This window comes from Pristis pectinata, chromosome 2, assembly GCF_009764475.1.
Source record: "Pristis pectinata isolate sPriPec2 chromosome 2, sPriPec2.1.pri, whole genome shotgun sequence".
Taxonomy (NCBI): Eukaryota; Metazoa; Chordata; class Chondrichthyes; order Rhinopristiformes; family Pristidae; genus Pristis; species Pristis pectinata.
The window spans coordinates 64,087,509-64,102,299 of NC_067406.1; the positions used below are offsets into that span (position 1 = coordinate 64,087,509).

The 14,791-nt window shown below is 40.7% G+C and overlaps 1 protein-coding gene across 1 annotated transcript in view; it reads left to right on the top strand.

The window, feature by feature from the left end:
* The first annotated feature begins 5,265 nt into the window (after positions 1-5,265).
* nfxl1 (nuclear transcription factor, X-box binding-like 1) overlaps positions 5,266-14,791 on the top strand; it is an 81,011-nt gene continuing 71,485 nt past the window's right edge. Inside the window, exons 1-2 of the mRNA XM_052039882.1 lie at positions 5,266-5,563; positions 11,245-11,418. Coding sequence (XP_051895842.1) covers positions 5,368-5,563; positions 11,245-11,418 — 370 coding nt within the window. The 5' untranslated portion in view covers positions 5,266-5,367. The remainder of the gene's footprint in view (positions 5,564-11,244; positions 11,419-14,791) is intronic.

Sequence of the window (14,791 nt, forward strand, 5' to 3'; positions counted from 1 at the left end):
ACAAAAGTGATAACATTTTGAGTTCTCTATTGGTGCAGGATGTATCTACTGAAGAGAGTTGGGGGATTGGTCTCAAGTAAATCTGAAACCAGGACTATTCCACGTTTCTAACAAAAAGACACAAAATTGCACTGGCAGGCATTGGAAAATTCATGAGGCAGATGTGGTTACGTTAGGGTGCCATTCCTGAGAACTGCCCCTAAGCTGATTTCCCTGTAAGTCAGAAACATTCGTTTTCTATAGTAACTAATATGGTACATACAGTGTTGTTTATTTCATTTTGGTGAATGATCCCCATAACACTATCCATAATTAAACTAATGGAATATAAACTGTATTTAGACACTAATCAATACCAAGAAACATTATTATTACCAGCTTGAAAAGTACTTTAAACATGTATGAAGGAGTTTGTGTAAGAGGCTGTAGAGGGTTGTAGACTCAGCCAGCTCCATAATGGACACCACCCTCCCCACCATTAAGGACATCTTCAAGCGGTGGTGCCTCAAGAAGGCGGCATCCATCACTAAGGACCCTCACCATCTGGGATGTGCCCTCTTCCTGTTACTACCATCGGGGGGGCGGGGGGGAGGTACAGGAGCCTGAAGACCCACACTCAACGATTTAGAAACAGCTTCTTTCCCTTTGCCATCAGATTTCTGAATGGTCCATGTACACTACTTCATTATTCCTTTTTTTGCACTATATATTTATTTGTAATTTATAGTAATTTTTATGTCTTTGCACTGTACTGCCGCAAAACACCAAATTTCACAACATATAAGTCAGTGATAATAAACCCGACTTTGATTCTAAAGTCAGATTTCCATAAGTCAGGTCATTCATAGTCAATAGTTGTGTTTATCGTAATGTGCACTGGTACATATCTGCGCAGGTGCAATGAGAAACTTACTTGTAGCAGCATCACAGGAACATAGCATCATATAAGCAGCATTCACAAGAAAAACATGAATTATAAATTATACCCATTTTTTTACAAGAAAGAACACAATCATAACAAAAAAAACAAAGTCCATTTAGTCCGTTTTAGTGCAAAGTGATCAAAGTGGTCATAGTGTTGTAGTGATTAGGGTATGATAACATGTGTTGGTATGATAACATGGGAAGCTCCTGGACAGGCTGGTGAAACAAACATTGGTGGTAGGGAGATTATTGAAAACATTTCTGAAGGACAGGATTAATATGCACACAGAGGTGCAGGAATTAATCAAGGATATCAGCATGGCTTTTTCAAGGGACATCCTGTCTAACCAATTTGATTGAATTTTTTGAAGAGGTTATGAAGTGTGTTGATGGCAGTAGTGCAATAGATGTAGTCTATATGGACTTAAGGCAAAGGTCCTACATAGAAAACTGGTCCAAAGGATAAGATTCAGGGCAGTTTGGTAAATTGGATCCAAAATTGGCTTGGGTGCAGAGCATGATGTGGAGGGGTTGTTTTTGCAAATGATAGCTTGTGACCAATGGTGTCCACTGGAATCAATGCTGGGACCTTTTCTGTTTATATGTGCATTAATGATGGAGATATAAATGAAGGAGGTGTGATCAGTAAGTTTGCCAATAATGCTGTGATAATTATTATTATTATTAATAATAATAATCATTGGTTCTGGTGAGGAGGATAGTTTTCAGTACAGAGCAATATCAATGAGTTGGTACAATGAGCAGAGAAATGACAGATGGAACTTAAACCTGAAAAATGTGAGCACAACAGTGGCAAATTGAATTCAGTCTGGAGAACTGTGAGGTAATACATTTCGGGAGGGCAAAGGCAGCAGGGAAATACATGATAAATGGTAGGATGCTAAGAAATGTAGAGAAAAAGAATCTTGGGGTGCATGTCCACAAATCCTTAAAGATAGCAGGATGAGGTGTTAAAGAGGCATCCTTGAAACCTGCCTTTATCAACCAAGATGTAAGGTACAAGAGGAGGAAAGCAATGCTAGAACTGTATAAAATATTACTTAAGGCACAACGAGAGCGCTGTGTACAGTTCTGCTCATCAAATCATAGGAAGATTATGATGGCATGAGACCAGGTACAGGAAATTTGCAAAGATATTGCCAGGGCTGTAAAATTATAGTTATGAGAAGACTTGCTATGTGAGTTTGTTTTCTTTGGAGCATAGGAAACTGGGAGAAATTTAATTGAGATGTAGGTTTAAATAGGTAAGAACCTATTTCCCTTGGCAGAGAGCCAGAAACTAGGTGGCATAGATATGTTAGTTCTTAGAAGGTTTAGAGTTGAGAATAAAAATATTCAGAAAGTGTTGGAAGCATTGGGAATTCAGTACCTGAGAAGGTGGTGGATCCAGAAGGTGGTGAAACCCTCACCACATTTAAAAGTACCTGAATCAACAGTCGGAATCACACAGCCTGCAGACTATTGGATGGGATGGGAAATGGATTCAACCCACAGTACATTTTTGGTTGCACAGGCAGTATGGACAGAAAGACCTCCCTATGTGCCAAAATTATCTGTGATTGAGGATGCTTGAAGAAGTCAAACAACAACAAGTTGCGCATAAGAAGGGCCTTTATCCTGGACAACATGACAGGTTAACTCCTTTAAGTAGAACAATATGACCGACTTTAAGTGGGCTAACATTCACATGTTCTTTGTTTTTATAATGATGTAATCCCAGTTGTAGCTCTTATCATGCTTATTCAGTACAGTATATTTTTTTTATCAGTTGTGAAATATAGCAACTTTTCTTTCAAACCAAAGTTTATCACAGCTCTTTATTTGCTCTTGGATAGCTTTAAGGAATGAACATCTGTAAGATACAGAAATTTATTTCAGATCACAAGGGAATTTCACTGTAATATTTCTGGGTTCAGTTGCTGTTACTGTTATATTTCTGGGTTCAGTTGTTGTACAAACGGATATGGGGGTAACCTTCAATAAATTAATGTTTAAAGAAACACATGATGAATTTGAGCAGGTATCTACAATGGATCCATATTCATAAAGTTAATGGTTTAAATTCTAAAATTGATTTTAGCTATTTGTGGACTGAAATTTTTTTGGAAGTACAGCACTATTAAGCTTGCACCTTATTGCTCCTGTATCACAGCCATATTAATAATTTTATTAAATCTTTAGTTGAGAAAATTAAATGGCATCATAAGGAAATCATTATATTTATTACAGAGGCTGATGAATAAATGTGATTAAAATAACATGAATTTATCTCACATTTTTAATAGAACAACACAAATAAAGACAGATAGAACTGGAAACATTGAATCAAAGGAATAGTACCAGATATGGGTTTTAAGAAAGCTTTTAAAGGCAGTGTAGTCATTAAGTAATTGGTCTCTGATGAGAAGGAAAAGAATAGGGGAACAAGTGGTAAACTAAATTCAGAGGAGCAGAATTCCAGAGATGCATAGCTGGTAAAGATCATTCCGATAAAGAACAGCAACAAGATGATGGGAGTTAAAGCTTTAATCTTGAAACTCAATTACCAGCACATCGGGAGCCTACATAAAGCAACAGCATTATGGATATGTGAGAGAAAGAAGACATGCAATCAATTTTCTGGATATGCTGAAATTTGTGAGGAGACAAGGCGTGCTTCAGTTAGTAAAATTCTTGAGGATTTCAAGGCGATGGCATCAAAAGAAATAAAGTATGGGGTCTTAATGAGCAATGCACTCAAAGTGGATGATTGAGATGTGCAGTTCATGATCAATAAAATTCCTGCTCAGTGCTGTGCAAGACACTAAGGTGACTTGTGCAAAAGACCAAGACAGGTTGCTGGAGTTACATTTCATGCACTTGGCTACTTATGCTGTACATTTCTTCAGGATCAATGTCACAGGCTACTCTCTTAGCAGACTCTCTCTCAAACTAGAGTCTGCCATTACATCATTGTATATGTGAGTTCCAACCGGAATGCTTTAGCTGTGTACAATATATCACGTGCTGCATAGTGTCAGCTGTGACTGCATTAGTTGCACTCCAGCCTCTGAGTTAGGAGCTTGTGTGTTCAATTTCTCTTCAGGACACTTAGCACAGAGTCTAGGTTGACATGCAGTGTGGTACTTTTCCCAAACAACAGGGGGATCCTTCTTGGTACCTTTTCCAATATTTATCACTGAGTCAACATACAGATTAAAATAATTCTGATCATTATCACACTGCAGTTTGTGGGAATGCGATATGCACCAATTTGGTGACAAATTTCCTACAATGAATACAGCTCTTGTACTTAATTGGCTGTAAAGCACTCCAGGAAGTCCATAGGTGCCAGTCTCTTTTAAACTAATCTCCTTGTCTTCTATACACAGAAAAAGCTAGTGTTTTTCCTCCAATTCAGCCTTTTCACCAAGAACTTGAAATATATCATATGAAGCACACCTGGGAACCTTTGCAGTTAGTTGGCCTAGTCATTTCAGATTGCAGACTCTTGCTTGAAACGTGTAGCCACACAATCAATGCCACGTATGCGCTCTGCTTCGAGGGCAGATCTTTGGCCCCTTGCAATGATCTGGCACTTGCTCCAAAGTCCTAAACTGCCTGGTAATTTCTATGAAATACGGGAGATTCCGGATGAAATATCAAAAAAATTCCCAAGGGTGCCCCACTCTTTATGAGCTCACTCGTTTAGTCTCTTACGGCACCAAAACAGATATGGCCAAAACAAATTAAACAATCCCATGTAGTTGGCAATACAGTTATTCTCTCTCGACTTCTTTGCTCTGCAAACTTCAATTTATTGACAATCTCATTCCCTCCACCTGTTATTCTTCTTCTCTTACTGTTGCTAGCAAGTGCATTAACCTAAGGGGTCATTGATGTTAAACGTTATTTAAGCAGAACATTTTGGAAACAGCAGCTCAGGCCGCATCCGTTAAAAGAGAAACACAGAAAATGTTTCCAACATCTGCACATTTATTTTCCATCTGAAACGTGAACTCCGCTACCCTCTCCACGGGGCTGCACGACTCACAGCTTTTTCCGTTTTAAATTGTCGATGCAAAGGTCGCCCTGACTGTCCGGGTTGCAGCAGTGGAGAAAGAAACAGATTCAGTCTTTCAAATGTCCAGTAGATCCCAGAGCCCCTCGGTCAACAGGACGATATTCCTTCCCTTTCTCCTCCGCGCCTCCTCGCACAGGTAGCAAATTGGAATGGGTACACGTCACCAGGATACGTAGACGAAGAATGAAACTACAATTCCCACCATGCAACATTTACACCAGCGCCCATGCGCGGTAAAATGATGTCGCGTGTCTGACGGGCATGCGCAGTGGTGTTAAGTTTGTCGTGCTGGAAATAGAACTGGAGTGGCAGGTGGCCGGGTGGTGGACGTTGCAGTTGTAGGGACGAGGAGGGAGGGCATGGAGCCAGCTTGGCGGCAGGCTGGTCGGGGGCGAGGACGTGGGAGAGGTAAGACAAGCGTCGCTCAAGTGCCTGGGTCTGAAGGACAAGCTCAGGCCGGCAGAGGAGATGCCAGGCCCGCGAATGGAAGGGGCTCCAGTCTCAGCACCGCCGCCGCCATCACCGGGTCAAGGAGTCAGCCTGATGCAAGTAATGGTAAATAACCCCGTGCAGTGGAGAGCTGGCACGGAAATTGGCGGAGTTGTGGATAGGGAGGAAGGTTGTCAAAGGATAGAGCAGGGTACAGATCAGTTGCAGGTATAGGTGGAGAAATGGCAGATGGAGTTTAATCTGGATAAGTGTGAGGTGTTGCACCTCGGGAGGTCAAATGTAAGAGGAAAGTGTATAGTAAATAGCAGGACTCTTAGCATAGCGGTTAGCGTAATGTTATTACAGCACTAGTGACCTGGGTTCAGTTACCGCTGCTGCTCGTAAGGAGTTTGTACGTTCTCCCTGTGTCTGCGTGGGTTTCCTCCGGGTGCTCCTGTTTCCTCCCACGTTCCAAAGATGTACAGGTTAGGAGCTAAGGGCATGCTATGTTGGCGCTGGAAGAGTGGCAACACTTGCGGGCTGCCCCCAGCACATTCTTAGTAACGCAAAAAGATGTACTTCACTGTGTGTTTCAATGCACATGTGACTAATAAATAGATATCTATCTAATATCTATAGAAAGGGGGTGCAAGTCCGTGGCTCCCTGAAAGTGGCAACACAAGTGGAGAGGATGGTAAAGAAGGCATAAGGCATGCTTGCCTTAGTTGGTTGGGGCATTGAGTTAAAAATTAGGAAGTCAGTTGCAGTTGTATAAAGCTGTGGTTAAGATATATTTGGGTCAGAGAAACAAAGGACTACAGATGTGGGAATCTAGATGAAAAATGCTATGGTGCTGGAGGAACTCAGCAACCCAGGCAGCATCTGTGGAGAAGAGCAGGCAGTCAATGTTTTGGGTTAGGACCCTTGTACAGTTCTGGTTACCACACTTTAGGAAAGATGTGGGGGCTTTGGAGGAGGTGCAGAAGAGGTTAACCAGGATGTTGCCTGGATTGAAGATTATCTGCTATAAAGAGATGTTGGACGAACTTGGATTGTTTTCTCTGGAGTGTTGGAAGCTGAGGGGTGACTTGACAGAAATATATAAAATTAAGAGAAGCACAGATAGGGTAGATAGTCCGTGTTTTTTTCCCAGGATGGAGATGTCAAATACTGATGGTATTAAGTTTAAAGTAGATTTGCAAGGCAATTTTTTTTAGAGTGGTAGGTGCCTAGAACATATCGCTAGGGGAGGTGATGTAAGCAGATAGAATTGCAATGGTTAAGAGTCATTTAGACAGGCACATGAACAGGCAAGGCATAGAGAGAGATGGACCACGTGCAGGTAAATGGGATTAGTTTAGATTAGCATCATGGTTGGTGTAGATGTGGTAGGCCGAAGGGCTTGATTCTTTGCATTTTTCTCTGTTCTATGAAAACTAATGTCGTTGAAATGGTAGGCATGTAAAAGGTTGTTAACTGATTTTCCCAGTATAACAGTGGGGGACTGCCATCAAAATTCACCTTGAACTTTTGATGCTAATTTCAATTCTTTATGCTAAATGGTTGTGGGATGAGGGATTGCAGATATGTGCTGGACCAGAGAAGCTGTGTACTTGGAACAGGAGGTTGGGTGGATATTTGATAGAAGTATTTAAAATCATGAATTGTCAAGTAGAGAAAATAAAGATAAACTGTTGCCAGTGGTCGAAGGAAGGATAATCTGAAGTCACATATTTAAATTGATCAGCAAAAGGAGGTGATGGGAAGAAAAACGTGTAATGGGCAGTAAAGGTAGAAAATTTGTGACCCATTTGGTCCATCATGTCAATGCCAGTTGCCCAATCTATTCTCATCTTCCAGTATAAGGCCTGTAAATCTGCATTACACAGCTTGAGAGGTACACATGCAAGGACCGTTTAAATGTAATAAAGGTTTCTGCATCTGTCAATGCCTTGGTCATTGAAATCACAATCACCTAATGGATGAAAATTTTCTTCCTCACCTTCTTCCTTCTACCGATTTACTTTAAATCTATGAAGGAGAAACCAATCGTAAAAATGTAGGGAAAGAAATTGAAGTGCGGAACTAACAGGATTGCTTTTCAAAAGAGCTGGTATGGGAGTCGTGGGCTGAATCATCTGATTCCAGACATTTGAAAATGAAAACTCACATCATGGGGTGGAAGAGAATGCTGGATCCTGAGAAGGATGATCAAAAAGAGTTTTTAAAAAGAAATCTGTGAATTTCACGACCTTGTGATTAGTCTGTTGCTGTAACCAGCTGCAGCCCTACAAGCTTCTGAAAATTTTCCCTCCACCAGATATAGTCTCTTGCACTTTGATTTTATTTGCTCCACTAATGGTGACTTTGCCTTAAACATTTTAAAACAAAAACAGAAGTAAAAGTAGGCCGCTTGGCTCTTCGTGTTTGGTCAGCCTTTCAATAAGCTCATGGCAGATCTTATATGCAGGAAAATGGCACTGTACTTAGAATGGAAATCAAGAAATCCATGTAAAACTATCCACAATTTAACCTATTTAGTCCATCAGAATTTTGCATGATTCAATAAAATTCTCTCATCCTCCTAAACTTAAGGGAATGTAGGCCCAATTGTCTTAATCTCAGGAATCAATCTGATGAGCTTTCATTGCACCCCAAGAAGTACTTTTTGTTTTTGGTTCAGTTTTCCAGCATGTGTAGTTCTTTGAGTTTCTATTGTATGCCCTTTCTTTTGATCTAATACTATCTGTAAAGTCTGTTGTTTGTTACATTTTCTCTTGGGTACTCTTATACAGCACAGAACCAGGGTCTTTGGCCCACATGTCCATGCCCACCCTTGTATAGGGAAATATGTTATAAACTATGTGTTAAGTCTTTAACTGTTAGTCATTTCTTGTTTACTGGCATCTTTTAATATAGTTTCCTAATCTACCACAACCAACTCAGTCCTCAAGTGTTTGTTGCATTATGTCAGACTTAAGACCCTAAATTCAGGTCAAACTAAATCACTTTGTTATAAAATGAGATAGCTTCATATTGTGATCGCTGTTCCCCAGAAGGCCCCCAGTAACTATCAGTTCATCAATTAACCCTATCTCAATACTAGATCTAAAGGAAGCTGTTCCCTTTTTGGATCCTCAACACATTGATCTTAAAAAGAATTCTGCAAACACTCCTTGAAATTGTCCTTCACAGAATTGTTTGCTCTGTCTATATGTTGATTAAAGTCTCCCATGATAATTGCATTGCCTTTGGTACTTGCCCCTCTATGGCATCCCCTCCATTGACACTACTGTTGGGGGGGGGGGGTCTGTATCTTTTTATCAATGAATATTTTGTGCCCTTTGCTTCACTTAAACATATTATGCTTTTTTATTTCTTGCACTAACTTTCTTACTCTACTGTCTTTATCCCTTTATTTAAAAATGGGGACCACCCCACCTTTTTTTTCTATTTACCTATTTCCTTTTAAAAAAAATTAAATATCCTGGAATATTTAACTCCTAATGTTGGTCACTTTGTAATGGTTAATTCTAAGATAAATATTTTTAAAATAAAAATAAATTTGCTGCTTACTCACTGAAGTCCAAAATGTTTTCAGAGATAACATGCAGCAGCAGATTCAGCCAAGATCTGAGAGGAAGGTGCCAAGGATGGTTTAACGAGGGGTTACGAAAAGAGAACTTGGTTGATTTCCATCAGACCAAAGCTAAGAGAAGATGGGGTCTGAAGTTTTATTTTCTGTTGCCTGTACTAGAGTCAAACAGCAAAAAAAAGCCCTACAGCTCACACTATCAAGTACTCATCTATACTAATATCATTTTCCAGTATTTGACCCATAGCTTTCTATGCTTCAGCATTTCAAGTGCTCATCTAAATTTTTAAATGTCACGAGAATTTCTGTAGTGTGCTCCAGATTTCAACCACTCTCTGGGTGAAAATTCTTCCTCCGATCCCTTCAAAACTTCCTTAAACCTGTGCCCTTTGGTTTTAGAGGAGTATGCCATGGGGAAGAGTTGCTTGCTATATACACTATGTCTCTTATGATTTTGTATACCTCTATCAGGACCTCCTTAGCTCCAATGAAAACAAACCCAGCTTATCCAGTGCCTCTTCATAATTGAAACATTTTATCATGGGTAACATTTTGTACACTCTCCTGTACATTCATGTCCTTCATATAATTTGGTGACCTGAATTATACACAGTTTCTAGCAGTGGCTGAACCAATGTTTTATAATGTACCATAACTTCCCAGCTCTTGTGCTTATCTCCCGGGTAATGAAGACAAGTGTCCTACTTGCCACTTCCACTATTGTATCTGCCTGAGCTGCCAGCTTCAGGATCCTTGAACTTATTCACCAAGGTCCCTCTGTTCCTCAATACTTCCTAGGGCCTACCATTCATTGTGCAGATCCTAGCCTTATCCTAGTCCTCCCAAAGTGCATCACCCCACACTTAAATTCCATCTGCCACTGCTCTGCCCTTCTTACCAGACATCAATATTGTACTGTAGCCTGAGATTCTCCTCATTATCAAAAATGCCACCAATTTTTGTGTCATCTGCAAACTTGCTACTCTTATTTCTTATGTTGACATCCAAATTTTATAGTAAATGACAAACAGAAAGAGTTTCTGCACCAATCCTTGTGGTCTACCACTGATCACAGACTTCCAATCACAAAATCGACCTGCTGCTGTCACTCTCTGTCTGCCTATTACCAAGCCAATTGTAGATAATTTGACAACTTTCCTTTGATCCAATAGGCTCATCCAATTTGACAACTTTCCTTGGATCCCATAGGCACTAACCTTTTTCATGTCTCCCATGTCAAAGGCTTTGCTGATGGCCATGTAGACTACAACAAAACATTACATTCATCAATACACTTGGTTACCTTTTGGAAAGATTAAGTCAAATTGGTCAGACAGAGTCTCCCCCTAGCAAAACCATGCTGACCATCTTTGATTAGTCCTTGTCTTTCCAAGTGTAGATTAATCCTGTCCCTCAGATTTTTTTTCCAATAGCTTTCCTCCCTCTGACATTACTCACCAGTCTATAATTCCATGTAGTCCTTCTTGAATAAAAGTACCACATTTGTGTTTCTCCAGTCATCTTGCACCTTGCCTGTGGCCAGCAAAAAATTAAAAATCTTCCTCTCTTGCCATAGCAGCCTGGGATTTTATCCATCGTTACGCTCTTGATGACATCCAATACTTCCTTTTTAATGGTAAATTGTTCTAGAATTCTAGCACCTGTCTCCTTGAACAACTGTCCTTGTCCTTTGTGAATACCGATGAGAAGCATTTATTTTAGACTTCACTTTCGTGTTCTGGCTCTACGTACAATTTTCCCATTTGGTCCATAATGGGCCCTACTCTTTCCATGATTATCCTGTTGCCCTTAACAGACTTTTAAAACACTTCACGATTTTCTTTAACCTTGTCTGCTTGTGATATTTTGTGCCTCCTCTTTGATCTCCTAATTTCCTTTTTAAGTACTTTCTTTTTCTCCATACTTCTGACAGGCTGTGCTTTTTTTTTGTTTCTCCAACCCTTGCTATCTCTTGACATCCAGGATTAATTGAACTTGCTGAGCTTGCCTTTTGCTGACTATAATGCCTTTCATAATTCTGTTCTTATTTTGTATTGCAAAGCTATAACATTTGTAGATGTTTGTGAAATCACCTGTGGTTTTTCTTGGATTAAGTGTATTATCAGAAGAGGGAATGGAAGCTTACAGTTCATATGATTGATGCAACTGCTTGTAATTTAAGTTGTAATAATAATATAAATATTTCCAATAGAGTTATTGTCACGGAAAAAATTTGAAGAAATCTGTAAGGCCAATCAAGCTGTAGTTCAAAGGTTTGCCAATGAAGACACTTCCTCAGAAGAAGACGACGAAGGAGGAGAGGATTTTGAGAGCCAGCGAGGGAAAATTGTTGCATCAACGTTTACTGCATATTCAGATCACATAGGTAACATGAAACAAATTTACTTAAATAACACTGCTTAATGTGCAGCACATGATAATATGAATTTTAAATTATGAATATGCTTACTATTAGCTAGAAACTTTATGAATTCTGAAACAATTAATGTAGTATGAGATTTTTGTTACAAATGAATAAATGTACCTTGCCCATCTTATGATCTTATAAATGCAATGCAGTCAGAATACTCACAGGTACATGCCTCCTGTACTCTGGGGAGGGAGAAGACATCCATTCAGGCTGGGTGCAGGGAGTCTGGTGCAAACTCCTGCCCTCCCTATTGCTAGGAGCTGCTCTGCTGGGAGCTTGGTACTAATTTTTGCCCTTTGCTGGCACTTTTACAGCAAACAATCACCCATGGCTCAGTCTGAAGAAGCAGCCTGTGAGGGCTGGTTTTGGATGGGCCAGAGTAAGCAGTGCAATCATTCAGTGCTGAGACGTGGGGCTTGGTTCACACTGAAGAGTGTGGGCCATTGCTGGGGACTGGCAAGATCTCCTCTGTATATCGAAAGACTGCCTAGATCTTGCAGTCTCTCTTATCACTTACTGATGGATATGTTGGAAGTTGTTGTCTTTGGCTCCATAGCTTTCTCCTGCTCAGAGATTTTTCTGTGGTATGAGCTCAACAGTGGTTACTGACCTTTGAGATTGTTACCATAGAGAAATCTCAGGGTTGGGGAGAGCTTTACAGACAGGCAAAGAGAGGAGGGAGCAGCAGCTTCCCTTAACTCCAACAGAAAGTGATGAGTGTGACCATGGGATCCTGGCAGTATGTTATAACGTGGACAAGGTGCTGCCAGTCCCCAGCAACAGCCACCACTAGTCGTATCACCCTGAGGCCCACATCTTAGCAAGGAGCGGTTGCATTACTTGCCCTGCCCTGTCCAACACTAACGCTTATAGACGACCTCTGCGCATTGGGTTTCGGGCAATTCTCTGCTGTAAGTGCATCGGCAGAGGGCAGGGATTCACACCACGTTCCTGACTTCCAGGTTTGTGGCACATCAATACCGTCAGTAATGCATCTGTATACATACTACTTTGACTACCCCTTTGTAATCATTCCAAAGTCAAAGTCGAGTTTGTTGTCATATGCACAAGTACATGTATGCACAGGTGCAATGAAAAACTTACTTGCAGCAGCATCAGAGGCACTTAGCATCATATAAGCAGCATTCACAAGAAAAACATAAACATAAATTATACATAATTTTTACAAGAAAGAAGACAATTAGAACAAAAGAAAAACAAAGTCCATTTTAGTGCAAAGTGATCAATGTGGTCGTAGTGTTGCTATACTCCAGTGATTAGGGTTTTGCCAGTTAGTTCAAGAACCGAATGGTTGAAGGGAAGTAGCTGTTTTTGAACCTGGTGGCGTGGGACTTCAAGTTTCTGTACCTCCTGCTCGATGGTAGAAGATGGCATGGCCCGGATAGTGGGAATCTTTGATGGATGTTGCCCTCTTGAGGCATTACCTCCTATTGATACTACTGATGGTGGGGAGGGATGTGCCTGTGATATGTTGGACAGAATCCACCACTCTCTGCAGCTTCTTGCATTCCTGCGCATTTGAATTGCCATACCAGACCATGATGAAACCAGTCAGAATTCTTTCAACAGTACAGCTGAAGAAGTTTGTTAGTGTTTGATGATAAGCCGGACCTCCTTTTTTAAAAAAAAAGAGGTAAAGACACTGGTGTGCTTTCCCTATGATTGCATCCATATGCTGGGCCCAGGACAGGTCATCTGATATGTTAATGCCCATGAATTTAAAGCTGTTGACTCTCTCCACTGCTGATTCCCCAATGTAGACTGGCCCAGGTTTGCCCTCCTTCCCCTTTCTGAAGTCAACAGTCAGCTCTTCAGTTTTGCTGACATTGAACACGAGGTTGTTGTTGCAGCACCACTTAACCAGATGTCCTCTCTCCTTCTGGTAAGCTGACTCATCACCACCTGTGTGAATCCTCCAACAACAGTAGTGTCATTGGCGAATTTGAAGATGGCATTGGAGCTGTGCTTAGCCACACAGTTGTGTGTATAAAGAGTAGAGCATGGGTTTAGCACGCAGACTTGAGCTGCATCTGTGTGGATGATCAGTGAGGAGGAGATGTTGTTACCAATCCTCACTGATTGAGGTCTGCCGATGAGGAAGTCGAGTATCCAGTTGCATAGGGAGGTACAGAGGCCCAGATCTTGAAGCTTGATGATTTTGGATGGGATGATTGTGTTGAACGCTGAGCTGTAGTCAATGCACAACAGCCTAACGAATGAGTTCCTATTGTCCAGATGGTCCAGAGCAGAGTGAAGAACCAGAGAAATTGCACCTGCTGTTGACCTGTTGTGGCAGTAGGCAAATTGGAACAGATTCAGGTCATTTCTGAGGCAGGAGTTGATTCGTGCCATAACCAACCTCTCGAAGCACTTTATTACGGTTGACATAAGCACTACTGGATGGTAGTCATTGAGGCAGGTCACCACTCTCTTCTTGGGCACCGGTACATTGGATGCCTTTTTTGAAGCTGGTGGGAACCTGAGACTGCAGAAGCGGGAGGTTGAATATGTCAGTTAATGCTCCAGCCAGTTGGTCCACACAGATTTTTAGTACTCAGACAGGTATGCCATCTGGATCAGGCATCTTTTGTGGATTCACCCTTTTGAAGGATGCCCATATGTCACCCATTAGTGTTCTTGTTCCTGGAAAGATACTGTGAGAGCTAAATGAGACACCAGGTTATCAGTACATATCACTAATACTGATATATTGATTCCTCCAAGTTGGAAAACTTTCATTTTTATTTCTTTAACTACAACTATAATGTTGGTATAAATACAGATCTGTTTTATAAGGACACTGCAGCTACAATGTGAAATCATCTGAATTCAGTCAGGGGAAAACCTGACAATAAAGGAAAGTGCAATGCACTGCCAGAGTGGACAGTCAGCTTTCACACTACTATGAAGGCAATGTCTGGTCTTAATTTTAAAGTCTTGAAGCTTAGATTTGGCTCTTGGAATTTGGCAGCTGACAGGCCTCCAATTTCCTGCTAGAGAAGAGTAACAGCTAACCTTAAGACTTTGTGTTATAATAAATGTCAGTCAACAGTTTCAAAAGGAACTGATCACACTGACCATCTTATAACTTTTTCTAAGGAACTAACATTTCCATTGGATATAGGATACTAATCTAAGACTTCCTGAAAGCCTGTGAATTCATGTGAAAGTCTGGTTCATGAGTGAAAAACACTGGGTATCCTAAGTAAAACCCAGATATGAATAAAGAACTGATTGAATGAACATTGGCAATATTTACAGTTAAATATATTGAATGATGTGGCTAGGAATGGAATTGAACCCCATG